Consider the following 16,053-nt stretch of genomic DNA (forward strand, 5'->3'; position numbering starts at 1 on the left):
CTTCTTTCTTCCCCCACCTTTGAACTTTATGGCTTATCATAAAACATTTGGTTCTTCTGGGCTGTACTGGCAACTTTCCCGCTCCAGAGCCAAGGCATCACCAGGTGGAGTTCAGTTGACAGCTACACACCTCTCTTCACCCAAGTGTCCAACATATGTGACACAAGTCTGATAACACAACTACAAAGTCATTTTTTGAACTGTGGCCTTATAGTTTGAACAAAGTGTTCATTAGAGACAATCCGTGATGAGCACAGGTCAAATAATTGAACACTGCTCTAGTTCTGATTGGGACGGCTGTTCTTCCCAATCACGCCCCTCCATGTCTCACTGTCATTTTGTATTAATAATCCATAATAAATTGTGGACCTCTGTGGTTTATAATCCAGTGTCGAGTGGGTCGTATATATGAACAAATATGTTTTTGCGTAAAATTTGGTGGGTGCAGTCATTAGTCAGGTGCGACTTATATTCAAAAAAATTACAGTATATTCTTAAGTATGCATATTCAATTTAATATTTACTGTAAGTATTAAATTACTCAGTGCCAAGTACAATGGAACACACTGGTGACTCACTTTTCACATAAGAGCTCAGCATGTATCAGCAGTTCTAGCGACTTTTTGCAGCTGTTAAAGTAATCACTGTCATTCATGACTTGCATTGCCTGTTTTCCTTCAAAGCATCACGAGTGCGGTGGCAGGTGCTGGAAGACTGCCAGATAACACAGGTGCTCTCACGAGTCAGCAGAGTGTGGTCATAGCAGTTGCTAAGGTGTTGTGTTGTGTTTGTTTTGCCATTTTTTTTATGTCGGTCTTCATGCCAACAGGTTTATGATGCTGAGTTTGGAGGTACATCATTCGTGTCGCTATGACTTCGTGGAGGTCAGAGATGGTGACAGCATCAACTCTCGTGTTATAGGTCGGTTCTGTGGAAACAACAGACCTGCTCCCATTAAGAGCTCTGGAAACAGTCTCCACATTCATTTTGAGTCTGATGGTTACAAGAATTTTGATGGCTTCTTTGCTACATTCCAGGAGATTTCAGGTATGTTTTAATGTGCATCTCTCTACAGTTAATTAGACACTAAAACGCAACAAGTACGCATTTACGTGAATTGAGTTGAAATATTGTGACGGTTTTATATGGAGCGAGATATTTTGCACATTCAGGAACGGAGAGCCTTGAATACAACAACAACATAAAAAAAAAAAAAAAAAGCTGTAAAATTTGGAACCTTAATGAACAATCGAGCTTTTCATTGCAAATAGTTTTAAAAGAGTATGTTGGATGAAATTGCAATGTAGTTTTCAATATTACACAATGTGAAAATGCTGTGTGGAAGTCAATTGACTAGTTGAGAGTCCAAGATTCTCTTTTCATGTCAACAATCCATCTACTCCACCAAACACTTTTGGGGTCACAAGACACTCGAAACGTTGCAGCTGATTTAGGGCAAAAGGGTGATTTCACCTGGGACTGGTCACAATTGAATCATGTGGCGCATTGAGATAGACAACATTTAACACAATCATGCATACACAGTGAAAGACTCATTTATTGCCAATGATAGTGCTATACATCCAAGCCAATTAAACTGGGAGCACGGGTAGTGGATGTTCATGTTTCAATACAATTGACGGCAATAAATGTCCAATCTATTTGAACTGGGAATGGCTGGATGTAAAAGATCACATCTTCCAGTGCCACTATCAATGTGAATGAGTTAATGACTCATGGATAGATCCCAAATGTTTCCGGTCAGTTTCAGTGTATCGGTGACAATGTTCTGTACATAAAGTAGGTAGTTTGTCACATGTTGTAACTGAAGCTTCAGTGAGTAGTGGCACAGCCCACTGGTGTTTGTCCAAATTTCCTTTTATATGGTCAGGCAGTATATGGAAACAAAAAGGAATGAAAACCAACGCCTAACAACTATTCAACTCTAAAAGATGATGTTACTGTATAATCATATTTTGTGACATTCTCTTCTTCTGAACAGTTTTGTGGTGGCTGTGATCATATTTCTATTGGAGCTAACTCTTACAAAAACAAAAGTGCAGTGTTTAATCAAGCTCAACACGCCTGTGTTTACTGTGCTTAGGTCTGTTGACCCTTGATGACTAGGGTTAGCAGATATCATTTGTATATGCTCGACATATTCAATATATGATCATTTTCTTATTCCCGTGTATACTACAGTGGTATGAAAAAGTATCTGAACCTTTTGGAATTTGTCACATTTCTGTATAAAATCACCATCAAATGTGATCTGATCTTTGTCAAAGTAACACAGATCAAAAAAGTGTCTGCTTTAACTAAAATCACCCAAACATTTATAGGTTTTCATATTTCAATGAGGATAGTATGCAAACAATGAAAGCAGGGGGAAAAATAAGTAAGTGAACCCTATGCATAAGGATGCTTAACCTTTTCCCTTTTCTGTCATTGTTTGCATACTATCCTCATTAAAATATGAACATCTATAAATGTTTTGGTGGTTTTAGTTAAAGCAGACCATTTTTTCATCTTTGTGATTTTGACAAAGCTCAGATCACATTTGATGGGGATTTTATGCAGAAATGTGAGAAATTCTAAAAGGTTTTGATACTTTTTCATACCACTGTATATCCAAGAAAAACATGTGTCTTCAATATTTATTCTGCATGGAATCCCTAAATTAGAATAAAATTAAAATGAAAAGAATTACCAGACCCAATATTACAATATACCTTTGTAAGGCAACTTCTCTGTCAAAGCTATGCCCGGCAACCAATTTCACAGAGGTCTAGACTCTCACCGACAGTTGAAAGTACTGGTTTCATCTCGGCCCAACTGATTAAGAGAGTTAATGGCAAACTGAAGGTTTCAGATTTACAGGCATTTCTCACAGTATGTCGCTGAGCATGTTACAAAATTCTAAATGAATTTTTTTATAGACACAATTGTCTTATCTCACATTACTCATTTGGAAAAAAAAAACAGAAAAAAAAAAACCCAACAACAACAACAACAACAACAAAAACATGAATCAACAATTAATTGTACTGTCCTCGAAATCAGACCAGTATAAACTGTATGAGATGCAAAGCAAGCAGTCATGAAAAGAGCTTTGTATGTTCTCAACATGCCCACACACATTTAGAAAAGGAAAGTAAAATTGGCGTTGAAATGGTGCCATGTTGGAGTACCCTGCCCCCACTTCTCACCACTTCAGACTTTTCATTGTGAACACTGTTCTAAATGAGTGTAATATTATAATTTCTTTGTTTTTATCCTAATATTACATTTGTTGTGCGACAGCTTGCAGCTCTTCTCCATGCCTACATGATGGGACTTGTATCCTCGACAGCTCATACTCATATCACTGTGCCTGCCTGGCTGGCTATACAGGAAAAAGGTGTGAAAATGGTAAGTCTCTAACACCTGAAAAAGATGGACCAACTCTCAACATGTGTTTTTAGTTGTTGCTGGGAGGGTTAGGGTTATTCCTGGGTCAAATGAGTCATCATTAGCCAACTGGTATTACATGAACAATTCATCGAGTTAAATGTGATGTTCTGATATGGTGCATGTTGCCTAAATGCTGATGCCTTTTTCACCACACATACTCTTTATTTTTTCTTTTTTTCACTAATATTGTATGAAGTACTCTTTCATGTCTATAATAAACAGTTTTTGAAAAATTTCTTTCTCCAAAGGTCAAACAATTTGATTTAAATTAACAGAAGCAACTAAATTTGAGTTGCATTGTTGGTAATCTGTGACTTTACTTAATGTTTAGGACTCAATGAGGTAACTGACCAGTATATCACTACAAGCTTAAAAAAGGAGAGATCTGGAGACATTTAAATTTGGGTTGGGAAGACATGAGCTGCCTTGTAATTAAGTGTTAAAAATAATCTGCAATAATATGACAAGTACACTCAGGAAGAGTACAATTATACAGAGTGTGTTGTGTTATATTAATGCTACTAAATTGTTCCACAACACAGTCGAATGAGTGAGTTTGTGTTCCCTTAGACAGGCGACAATCAGTTTGGGACTTAATGGGTGTCTGGAACTTAACTTGTACTTTTACACCTTTTACATGTCCCAGAAGGATCTGCATTTGTTGCGGTGTCACTTTCAGGGTTACAGTCAAGGAGATAAAATAAATAGTAAAACAAGTCTCTCTCTTGTTGCAACCTCCCCATAAAATAAGAAGCGGTTCATTCATTTTTACTTCCACAGGGAATCCCGGCCTGTTAATTTTATTTCTGTACCATGAGTAATGTTACTTACGAATATTTTATGGAGAATTTGGCCACATGTCACCAGATAAGATTCTTAAGAAGACTTAAAGGGTATTTTATAGGACCATTGATGAATTTGATTTAAATGACCAGATCCAACTAAGAGTTAATGCACAGTACCTTAGCCAAAATAGATTTTTTGTGTCAAAAAAAACAAAAAACAAAACCTTTGTTACAACACAAATGTACTGTCTAATATTCATATGTCACTGCTTTGAGAAACAAATAACACAGTAGGAAAAAATTGAATTTATCCAAACGGTTAATATTCAATTGCAATATTCCCTAAACTGTTTCAGTGAACTTCATTACATCAACAAATTTTAGGGCTCTATAAATGGAGTATTTTTAACGAAGTCCTTTTATAGCGTCAATTTATTTCAGTGTTTATAAGCCACATGCTTCAATATATATGTATTCTGAGCTACACATAACATTCAATAAAAAGTCTGGGGGGTATGGCGCTTTAGTAGCCTGGACTTTTTTGAAAGGAAATGAATAAGTCTGACAGTGTCAGTTTCACAATTTACAATAATGTGTGTCATATAGTTTATGTGGAAACTGGAAAGTACACTTAATTGATGCTTGCTGTTTGGTTGTACACTTAAACTTTCTTCACAAGTTAGCATTTTCTTTCCGAACAGAACATGCTTCGAAATTACCTGACTATGCATTGTATTTCTGCTCAGTGGTGGGTTGCCGTGGGCCACCTGTGCCCACCCATGGATCCACACAGGGAGTGTTTCATCACACAGGGGCAAGAATTGCTTTCTACTGTGATGCGGGGTTTCAGTTGCAGGGATTACAGACTGCCATATGCCTGAGTGATGGCACCTGGAGTGCCCCAGCCCCCCACTGTGGTAAAACATAAAACCTCATTTAAGTCTATTACAGTGGTACCTCGACATACGATCGCTTCAACACACGATCTTTTCGACATCCGATGTCAAATTTGACTCGCCATTTGTTTCAACACCCGACGACTTGCTCTAAATACGACAAACTATGACAGCAGTTTTTTTGTTTTCCCGAACACATGGCAGATATTCTTGTGAGAGCATCAACATGGGTTCTAACAATGTTAGTGCAGGTGGTGAAAAAATGGAAAAAGTTGATGCTTACTGTTTATTGGTATTATTATATTTTTATGCCGATTTTTATTCATAATGTATTTGTTTTGCTCTGTGTAATTGCTATTTGCATTAGTACCAGCAGCATTTACTAAGGATTTAGTGTAGGTTTTCAGGCTGTGGAATGAATTAATGGGATTATAATGTATTCTTATGGGAAAATCCTGCTCGACATACGACCATTTTGACTTACAAACAAGGCCCTGGCAACGAATTATCTTGGTATGTAGAGGTACCACTGTATTTATTTTTTGGAAACTAATGATGGAAAATCAGTGAAAATACCATAAGATAATTTAGACATTTTCTTTGTCTTCTAGTTCCAGAAAGAGAATGTACTCTACCTCCAAAGCCAACACACGGGGACCACTTCTTGGTTTATGGTCCCAATGATGTTTTAATCGCTCTTCAGTACCTTTGCCATCAGCCCTATGAACTCATTGGAGTCTCTCAAAGAACCTGCCTTCCGAATAACACTTGGAGTGGGAGTCATCCAGTATGTACCAAAGGTCAGTTCAATTATCCGGAGTATTTCATATATATTAGAGATGTTACCCAAAATTCTGCACTGGAAACTATCAGCCGAAAATAGCTAAAAAAAATAAATAAATCAATTTAAAAAATGCATTTTCGGTTTTTGGTTAAAAGATTGAAAGAATGAAAGTTTACCACTGAATGTGCGATGTGTGAAGTGTCCTCTTGTGATGACATAAGCCAAACATGGCGAGAAGCAACACGCTGGCTGACGCTGTCTTGCAAACACTCCTCGCTGACAGCCAACATGTCCGTGGTTTGGAAGTATTTTGGGGTATCAAAGAAATATGCTCAGATAGCAATCTGTAAAATCTGTTCTGCTGAAATGTCTCGAGGGGGTACAACACCAAATAATTTTTCCACCTTAGGTTTAATCAGCCACGTGTCCTACAAACTATACTGCAAGTATATTAGTAAGAAGCTCACAGAGACGAAAAAACAAGAAGCCGCTTCCATCATACAGATTCCTTCTGTGGCGGAGGCTTTTGAGCGGGTGAAAAGTTTCCTCAGGATAGTGCCATGGCAAAGAACATTAATAGGAAAATAATACAGCAACAAAACAAAAAAAAGAATTGTATACATGTACATGTAGTCCCCTGGTGACAAACGAGTTCTGTTTCTATGCTGGCTATGTAACCCAAATTTCCGCCTAAGTCCCCCCCTTTCTGTTAGCTCACTATTAGCCTGCTAGCTTATTGAGCAGCGTTTCACCGCTGGCCCAGTGCTACTAATAGCTGCAGTTTTCCTTGTTGAATTTCCCAAGATTTGGTTTTTATTTCCCTCTGTATTATTGTGTAGCCATTGAGGTCTGTTTTTGTGAGCAAATATGTCACTATTGATTTATTTTATAGCAGTACTTCTCAATTATTTTCTGTTACGCCCCCCCCAGGAAGACGTAAACGTTCCGTGCCCCCCCCCAACTCTCTGCCACCACTGTAAATATACTGTAGTATCATTTGTATATAAAATTCGTGTTATTATAAGTACAACTCTGCATAACATTGTGTTCTTTTTAATATTAAAGAAAAGTGTAATATAGATCAAATTACAATAAAGTGTAAAAAAAAAAAAAAAAAATTAAAAAAAAAAAAAGATCCATTCTTTAAAAATACACTCAAGATACATTTTTGACCGTTTGATGCTGAAAAATAAAATTTGATAAAATCAATAAATGATAAATAAATTTAAATTGCTTAGCAACATTAACTCATTAGGACAATATGTCGAACAATTAGACCTAAAAACAAAAATTAACCCTTTAACACCTAAGCCCATTTTGGCCAAATTTGCATGCCTTTGATGTTGCCTTTATATTTCAAAGAAAAAACTGTTCACAATGGCCAAGTTGGGTCCCTTTCTTCAGGACACCTCTAATTTCATGTCCAAACTGTTGTTTTATTCACTGACCAATTTTACTCCACATTTTGGACCCCAAAAGACAAAAAAAATCCCAAAATCTTTTTTCAAAATTTGTAATGTTAATGTCCCACTGAAAACCAAACATGCTCGACCAACCGTTTTGAAACTTGTTACTATTTATTTAACTTGTTAGGATAAACATTCAATAGAAAAAATAAGATTGAATAGTTTTACGTTTGACAATTCAACACAAACAGCAGGTATGGTCATAGGCGTTTTTGGCCTTTACACATACTATGGTCAAAACAGGTTATATACAGTGCAAAATAGTGAGAAAAAAATTACAGTATATATATCATCCAACACAAAAAGGGTTTGGAGGATATCTCTTTGTGAAGTTAGGTATTGTACCCATCACCTTATCAAGGGTATATACGTATGTACATGCAATTAAGCTTCTTGAACACACATCTATATAAAAATTGAAAGATTCATAGTGAAGAAAAAAATATATATAACATTGAAAAAAATTGACAAGTAGTTCAGTTCAATTCAATTTTTTCAGGCATGCGACCCAATAAAGGTTTTTTATTTTTTTATTTTTGCGCACTCAATAAAGTTTGTTTTTGAACAGGTCACTGAGCTGCGTCACATACAACGTCACACAGCCTACTCTTCTGCCGTTTGCACGCTGCTGTCACTTCTACTCGCCGAGACGCCGACTAATCTGAGGAAAACAATGACAAATACAGCTCATCCTATTCCTTGATTTAATGAATTAATGCATTAGCTTGCGCTAAATTTAGTTTTCGATTCATTCTGCACGTTTCAAAGGCTCTCGCTCAATCCAACCGGCCATCAACGTCACGTTCCGTAATTTCAAATGAGAGCAACCAGGGGCACATGGGTGACGTAATTGCAGTGTTACGAGGCTTCAAAGATGATATGCGTAAACGTGTCGCATCCGACACGTTTGGTGTTAAAGGGTTAATACAACAAAAGGACAGTGTCATTGGACAAAGGGATAGTTTTTATTTTTGCTGCAGGCAGTATCAGCTCCTTTGCTATGGTGTGGGGTTATTTTGCACTGAGCAGCTTGGTATAGCACTTTATATGATGCTGACAGTGCTCGCTGGTTTACTGATATAACACTAACAAAGCGGGAGGATTGTTGGCAATATTTGGTACTCGCTAAAAAAAAAAAAAAAATCCTGCTGTCCGCTGCGAAAGTAAACAGGAATGTCTTTCCTCATCTCCCACTGTACTAAAAGTCAAAGCCAAAAGCTAAATGCTACATATGCTTCGTCATATTTTCTTGTCTAAGCTTTTCATATGTCCAGGGCTCTTTGCTGTGTGCGCTTGTTTTGTTCAAAATACTGCGCACACGCTAAAAATGAGAGGGGCACTGCCACCCACTGAGTGGATGTGCAATTACACTTTATTCTAGTATGACAAAAATGTATGTTCCCCAAGGTCACATGCGCCACCCCCAGCATCGCTCTGCGCCCCCTGGGGAGGCCCGCCTCACTATTTAAGAAGTATTGTTTTATAGGATTATTGATTATTATGATCTTTGTCATTATTGTATCTTATTTTCAAATTGTGTGTTTATAGTTTGACGGTGACAAAAACATTTTTATAATAAATGTCAGTTGTAAGGAGAATTATGGTGTTATTGTTGTTACAAGAGTGAAGTAATGTCTGTCTGTCTGTCTTTCTGTCTGTCTGTTTGTCTATTGTTTCAGCGATCCAATATTTGTTGATATTACAAATTACCACATTTCGATACAATTCAAGGTGAAGGTGAAAATGAATGCTGCACAAGACATTAGCAGGCTAAAAGAGAGCTAACAGGGGGGCATTGCCAAACCTACTCCATTTATCGTTTGTCTGCTTTCTTGAAATGTTAACTCTTCCCAACGTGAAAGCAACGCTCAAAACTCACAGAAAGTAGCGCTGGCGTGACGTCAAATAAGTCTGAGCGCGACAAAGGAAAGCGGACCGCACACATAGTATAATGAAATACCAGATATGAATAGCAATTTGAGATTAACTATTTAGATTGATTAGACCGAATAAATAACAAAATTAAATGACAAATAATATACTGTACTTACCATCAATGCTGAAAGGTGGCAGACGAGACACTGTTGCGTGACAAAAAATATATATACTGGTATATATGGCGGAAAACACAGACACGACCGAAAAAGCAGTTTCTGCTCTTGCAGCCCTCTTTAAAATAAACTGCTGTATTTGAAGCCAAAAGAACTGTTGTGTTTGATTGTACAATATGTCTATATGCTGCCATAGCAGATTCATGGCGCACTAAGCCTCCGAACTATTTTTAATTTGTCCGTTTTACCCTGGAAAACCCCGTTTACAGACATCGTGCAACCGCTTTTGTTTCAACCTAGCCATAAAAAGAAGGTAAGTAATTATATTTATTATTCAAAATGTCTTTCATTTTTAGCTTAGAATCATTAATTGTTGTCTAATATTTAGTTAAAAAACAAAACAACGACTTTAAAAAATTATTCACTCGCATATTTTAAACTTTTAAACAAATTACGTCACAATGAAAAATTTGGCGTCTGTAAATAAGTCACGGATATCTACCTCATAGCTATCGCTTAATTGTATTTTTTTTGTTACTGCCGCATTTTCCCCGATATGTTACATGATAAATAATCGATCCAAACAAAGAAAAATGGAAAAATAATGTTGAAAAGGGTAAATATATGAAAAAGAACATCTCGACTACTCCTTGTTGTCTGCGAGTTCTGCATTGCGACCCTTGTTATATCACCATGTTTCACCCATAAAAATCCCCCAAAAATCCATCTGTGGCCATTCACAACTGTGTCTTGACACTCGATGATAAATGCTACATGGAGTTTTTGGATCGAAACAAGGTAGGTACGCGATAATATCTCGTTAAAATCATGGCGTCTTTAATTCTGCTCCTTCGTGCTCTCGCCTCCATTTAGGGTTTTGCTGTTTAAATTTTTTTTTTTTTTAAATGCCCTCCTGTTAAAAAAATTTCTTCCCCCAGAAAATTGATATTTTATGCTTTCCAATGATGTATCACACATGCATATAGGACAATTTTGAAATTTGGCCAAATTTGGGGTCTCAGAGCGGAACTTCAAGTCACCTCAGTGTTTTCCGCCATATAGCCTATAAAACAAACAAACAAAAAAAAAAATAGACTGGAGACAAAACAGCGGTCGAGACTCCGGCATCGTAAAGTTGGAATCATGTAAGTCGGGTATGTCGTAACCCGGGGACTACCTGTATATTATTTGGCCTTTCCAATATTTGGTTTTCAGTTTCAGAATTTTGCTTTCGGTACACCACTAATATACTGTATATATATATGTGTGTGTGTTGTACTGGTAAAAATGTTAAAATAACACTACTTATTTATACATAAATGCTCTAATTGGTAATTAGGATATTTGTTATGTGATGGTGATATAATGTTGTTGTTGTTGTTTTTTTTTAAATTCTATAGCAAGATATGAAAAAAACTTTCTTGCCAGGCTACACAACATCTAAAACCAATTTAAAAGTATGCTTCGTGAGCAACAAATTTCCAATTAAAAATGTTCTTCATTCTAAAAAACTTTGTTCTCACCATTTTCTGCAGTGAATAACACGCTCACCGAACCAGAAAAGGACACCAACACTGCAAAAGAGATGGGAAAAGGTACAGGTATGGATGAAGAAGTAATACACAATGAAAAAGATGTCAGCACTCCTACAGAGCATACAGATATAAATAAAGAATGTGATCATAGTAGAACAGCAAAAGACAAAAACTCTGGTATTATTCCAGGGAAAACTGTGGCTGAGGAGAGGAATGAAGGGGAAAAAAATAATGGCTCAGAGAAAACCACAAGCGGCAGTGAAGATAAATTGGGTAGTGTTGGCCCAGACAATAGCCTGGACACAGAGGAGAATAAAGAACCTGAAATAGTAAAACCTGGGAAAAAAGAAGACAGCCATTCCCCAAAGTCAGAGACCGATATCACTGACATAGTGGTGATAAAAGACAAAGGACAAGCTGAGAAGGAAAGAAAAGAAGAACAGGTCAATGGAAAGAAAGACTCTGGCGAAGTCGGACCGAACGACACTAAGCTGCGGACGGTCGTCTCAGAGGAAATAAACACAGTCGAAATCTATGAGCAGGAAATGGCAAAGAACAACACAGTCACGGATGATATGAATGACATAAGGAAAAACAATAATACTATAGCCTTTCCAGAGAGGAAAATATTCCCCTCAAGAGTCAATATTACACTGTATAGGGCAGGAGGTGAAGAAAGTGGGAAACCAAAGGAAAACCCAACCATTAAAGAGGATAAAGCAGAAACAAAGAAACCAAATGAACTTGATAAGGATCAAAAGGAGAAAGAAAACGAGAAAGACATAAACCAGAGCTTCACTGGTAAGGCAAAATGTTAATGAGACCATTTTCAGTTTGCTCTCCTACTCCCCTTGAACATTGAGTGCTTTTCTCCAGAGAGGAGCTGCCCGCCTCCCCCACGCCTCTATCACGGTTATCATGTGATGATGCCGGGTGGCAAGCCTAAGACAGTGGAGTTCTTCTGTAACCACTCCTATGCTCTAAGTGGAGATGCCTTGCGAAGTTGTCAACCAGATGGTACCTGGAGTGGCAAACAGCCCCTCTGTGTTAGAGGTAATAACCATACATTATCATAATTATTGTACATAGCGGGATAATACATCTGGAGTGCAAACATACACTGCTGGCCAAAATTATTGGCACCCCTGCAATTCTGTCAGATACTGCTCAATTTCTCCCAGAAAATAATTGCAATTACAGATGCTTTAGCAGTAATATATCATTTATTTTGCTTGCAATGAAAAAACACAAAAGAGAATGAAAATTTCTTAGACATCATTATCATTTTATACAAAACTCCAAAAATGGGCCGGACAAAAGTATTGGCACCCTTTGAAAAATCATGTGATGCTTCTCTAATTTGTGTAATTAATTGAACCTGTCACTTACCTGTGGCACATAACAAGTGGTGACAATAACTAAATCACACTTGCAGCCAATTAAAATGGATTAAAGTTGATTCAACCTCTGTCCTGTGTCCTTGTGTGTACCACATTGAGCATGGAGAAAAGAAAGAGGACCAAAGAACTGCCTGAGGACTTGAGGAAGTGTCCATGTCCATGTTCAAAGACCTGAATGTTCCTGTGTCTACCGTGTCCAGTGTCATCAATAAGTGTAAAGCCCATGGCACTGTGGCTAACCTCCCTACATGTGGACGGAAAAGAAAAATTGACAAAAGATTTGAACGAAAGATTGTGCGGATGGTGGATAAAGAACCTCGACTAACATCCAGACAAGTTCAAGCTGTTCTGCAATCCGAGGGTACAACAGTGTCAACCCGTACTATCCGTCAGTGTCTGAATGGAAATAGACTCTATGGTAGGATACCCAGGAAGACCCCACTTAAATAAGAAAGCCAGGCTGGAGTTTGCCAAAACTTACCTGAGAAAGCCAAAAACGTTTTGGAAGAATGTTCTCTGTTTAGATGAGACAAAAGTTGAGCTTTTTGGGAAAAGGCATCAACATAGAGTTTACAGGAAATAAACAAGGCCTTCAAAGAAAAGAACACGGTCCCCACAGTCAAACATGGCGGAGGTTCCCTGATGTTTTGGGTTTATTTTGCTGCCTCTGGCACTGGACTGCTTGACTGTGTGCAGGGCATTATGAAGTCGGAAGACGACCAACAAATTTTGCAACATAATGTAGGGCCCAGTGTGAGAAAACTGGGTTTCCCTCAGAGGTCATGGGTCTTCCAGCAGGACAATGACCCAAAACACACTTCAAAAACCACTAGAAAAGGGTTTAAGAGAAAGCACTGGAGACTTCTAAAGTGGCCAGCAATGAGTCCAGACTTGAATCCCAAAGAACACCTGTGGAGAGATGTAAAACAATGGGAGTTTGCAGAAGGCACCCTTCAAATCTCAGAGACCTGGAGCAGTTGGCCAAAGAAGAATGGTGTAAAATTCCAGCAGAGCATTATAAGAAACTCATTAATGGATACCGGGGAGCGGTTGTTCACAGGTATTTTGTCTAAAGGTTGTGCTAACAAGTATTAAGCTGAGGGTGCCAATACTTTTGCCCGGCCCATTTTTGGAGTTTTGTGTAAAATGATAATGATTTAATTTGGTTTTTCATTCTATTTTGTGTTTTTTCATAGCAAGCAAAATAAATGAAGATATTGCTACCAAAGCATTTGTAATTGCAATCATTTTCTGGGAGAAATTCAGCATTATCTGACAGAATTGCAGGGGTTCCAATACTTTTGGCCAGCAGTGTACATGTGGGGAATTACAGTTGAACCTCTGTACTGCCATTTTAGTTGATTTTAGTTTGCTGTTTAGGTTCTTTTTTCAACCACCACATTTCACCCTCTAAACCCTCTCATTTTTCAGTGAATTCATTTGGGTCTGTTTCCTTGACTTAGAAGGGGTGGTTGGTCAGATTAAGCCATCTAACCCACCAAATCTACCGCATTTTTCAAGGAAACGTTCCCGACATTGGTCCTCAATATGAGAGAGCACGCCATCTGTTAGTGTTGCCACTCAAATTTTTAAACTTACTGTGGTACAGGATCTGCATAAGAAAGTGGTCTTAGTGAAGCAATTTATGGATCCTTTTCCAAGCTGCTTAAAAAAATCTTTGAAAAAGTATAGTGCTCACTTGATTGAAACATTTTCTGGATGAACATTATGTCATGGAGGTCGTCCAGTCATGTTTTGAGAGGCAGCCTTTTTCAGAGTTTTGAACGACACTCTCACCAATGACTGGGGGTGAGTATGCCTTGATTCTGTTGGAACTGAAAACAGCGCTCGATAATATGTACCTTTAGCAGCATCTAGCGGACATCTAGCGGTTTTGCTCTTAAATAAATTCTATTTGGCAGGCAGAAGTTTGTTCTGGCCTTTGAGGCTCGTAGTCCCTCTTAGCATCACTGTCTTAGGGTATTTTTCAGTTTCATGTACATTGTTTTTTTTTTCTTATATTTTTCATCCGCTTTTTTCTCCTTCTCTTACTCTCGTTGGGCTCTATCGCTAAAAAGCATGGTACTGTACTTTGTATTTTCATCTTGATGTTGATGGCAGTAACATATATCATTATGTCCAGCTCAACAAAAAGGATACTTTCCCCTTACGATCACCTTATTGTTTCTTGAAGACATTAAAGTCTGGATAGCTTTGAATTTGTTAAATTGTTTTGTCCCAGTAGCCCTTGTAAACCAACCCTAATTGTTACTTTTTGTCCCTTGACGTCGTATACAGTATATGGCAGTCTCAAGCTAGCGTTTTAAATGCAACAATGATTTTGAAATGGATCAGCAAATTGGTTGTTTTCAAATCCAGCTTTGTATTTTTAATATTAGGCAGCTGACTAAACTAAAGCATCTTCTTTGACAGCAGCACTTATTGTATACATATCGCACACGAGGGCTACCAACATATATTGTAGTCTATACAGTAAGTCACCAACCTGTTCTTTTAAATAGACATGTGAATATGCCACATTTGAAGCAATAGAGAAGATGGTGTAACTGGCGGCAAATTGCATTGGCAATTCACGCCTACAGCACTCTTTTTCAAATGCACCAGCTTGTGTTTGCACAAAATTACCAAGGCCTGGTTTAGAATGCATCCTCCTTCACATGGTCTAGATCTCTGCACGAAAATAAAGCCCAGAGGGACAATTCAATCGCTTCGCTTGGTGTCATATGGTATATTAAAAACTCTCAATTAAGTGTGAATGTGACTTTGAAGAGTTTTGTTTTGGTTTGAATATTCCCTCCCTCTAACTCTCACGCAAAGCTGGGATGGGCTTCACTCCACACCCACAAACTTAATGAGGACAAGCTGTACAAGTCCAAAATGATGGATGCGTGGATGATTATTAATGTAGCCGTAGCTTAGACTAGAACTGCAATATATCATGCTGGAAGGTGTTGCTAATATTAGGCTCTGTTGCTGCAACATATGAAAGTAACATCAGTGGGAATCTTTGGGATATTGGTCAAGTTTGAATCATTGAAATGTAAATTGTATTTTACAGGAGAAAAAAAAAGCATAATTTCAGCATTTTAACATTTCCAACCACCATGCAAGGATGTAATTAGGTAAATCACTGTTAAAAATACATGTAAAACAGACAATACTCACTGAAATTGTTTCATGGATGCATATGACAAAAATACATAGGGATAATGTTCATATATGATAACAAATAAGACTTATGGTCAAACTTACAGAAGGCAAAGTCTATGCAGATTGATACAGGTCTTGTTTGGGTCAGAGTTAGATACTGTACAGTGCTCTAGAATGTGATTTACTGTTGGTTTTGGATGATGGTATGTAATGAACATAACGGACAACTATACTACACATTAAAATGTGTTTCTATTTGGACAAAAAAATAGCTATATTTACAGAGTTGCTCACAGCATTTCGCTTTCCTATCCCTCCAAAAAATAGGTAGGATGTCAACGTATCAACACTTACAGGTGATTTTCGCAATACTGGGTTCCCCACCTCACATTGCTGAAATTGTGTACCTAATTACATTTCTTTTCGACTTACTTTCCCTCCTGTTTTCCATGTTGTCCACATAATTAGGCTACGTTCAGACTGCAGCCATATCTGATTCCAATCCGATTCCT

The 16,053-nt window shown here is 37.7% G+C and overlaps 1 protein-coding gene across 4 annotated transcripts in view; it reads left to right on the forward strand.

The window, feature by feature from the left end:
* pamr1b (peptidase domain containing associated with muscle regeneration 1b) overlaps positions 1–16,053 on the forward strand; it is a 43,713-nt gene that overhangs the window by 20,626 nt on the left and 7,034 nt on the right. For 2 of the 4 annotated variants that reach the window (XM_057837875.1, XM_057837878.1), the window contains exons 5-10: positions 830–1,047; positions 3,304–3,411; positions 4,985–5,155; positions 5,746–5,934; positions 10,971–11,771; positions 11,847–12,023. In XM_057837875.1, coding sequence (XP_057693858.1) covers positions 830–1,047; positions 3,304–3,411; positions 4,985–5,155; positions 5,746–5,934; positions 10,971–11,771; positions 11,847–12,023 — 1,664 coding nt within the window. The remainder of the gene's footprint in view (positions 1–829; positions 1,048–3,303; positions 3,412–4,984; positions 5,156–5,745; positions 5,935–10,970; positions 11,772–11,846; positions 12,024–16,053) is intronic. The other 2 variants (XM_057837876.1, XM_057837877.1) reach the window with 2 other exon arrangements.

Source organism: Corythoichthys intestinalis, chromosome 5, assembly GCF_030265065.1.
Source record: "Corythoichthys intestinalis isolate RoL2023-P3 chromosome 5, ASM3026506v1, whole genome shotgun sequence".
Taxonomy (NCBI): Eukaryota; Metazoa; Chordata; class Actinopteri; order Syngnathiformes; family Syngnathidae; genus Corythoichthys; species Corythoichthys intestinalis.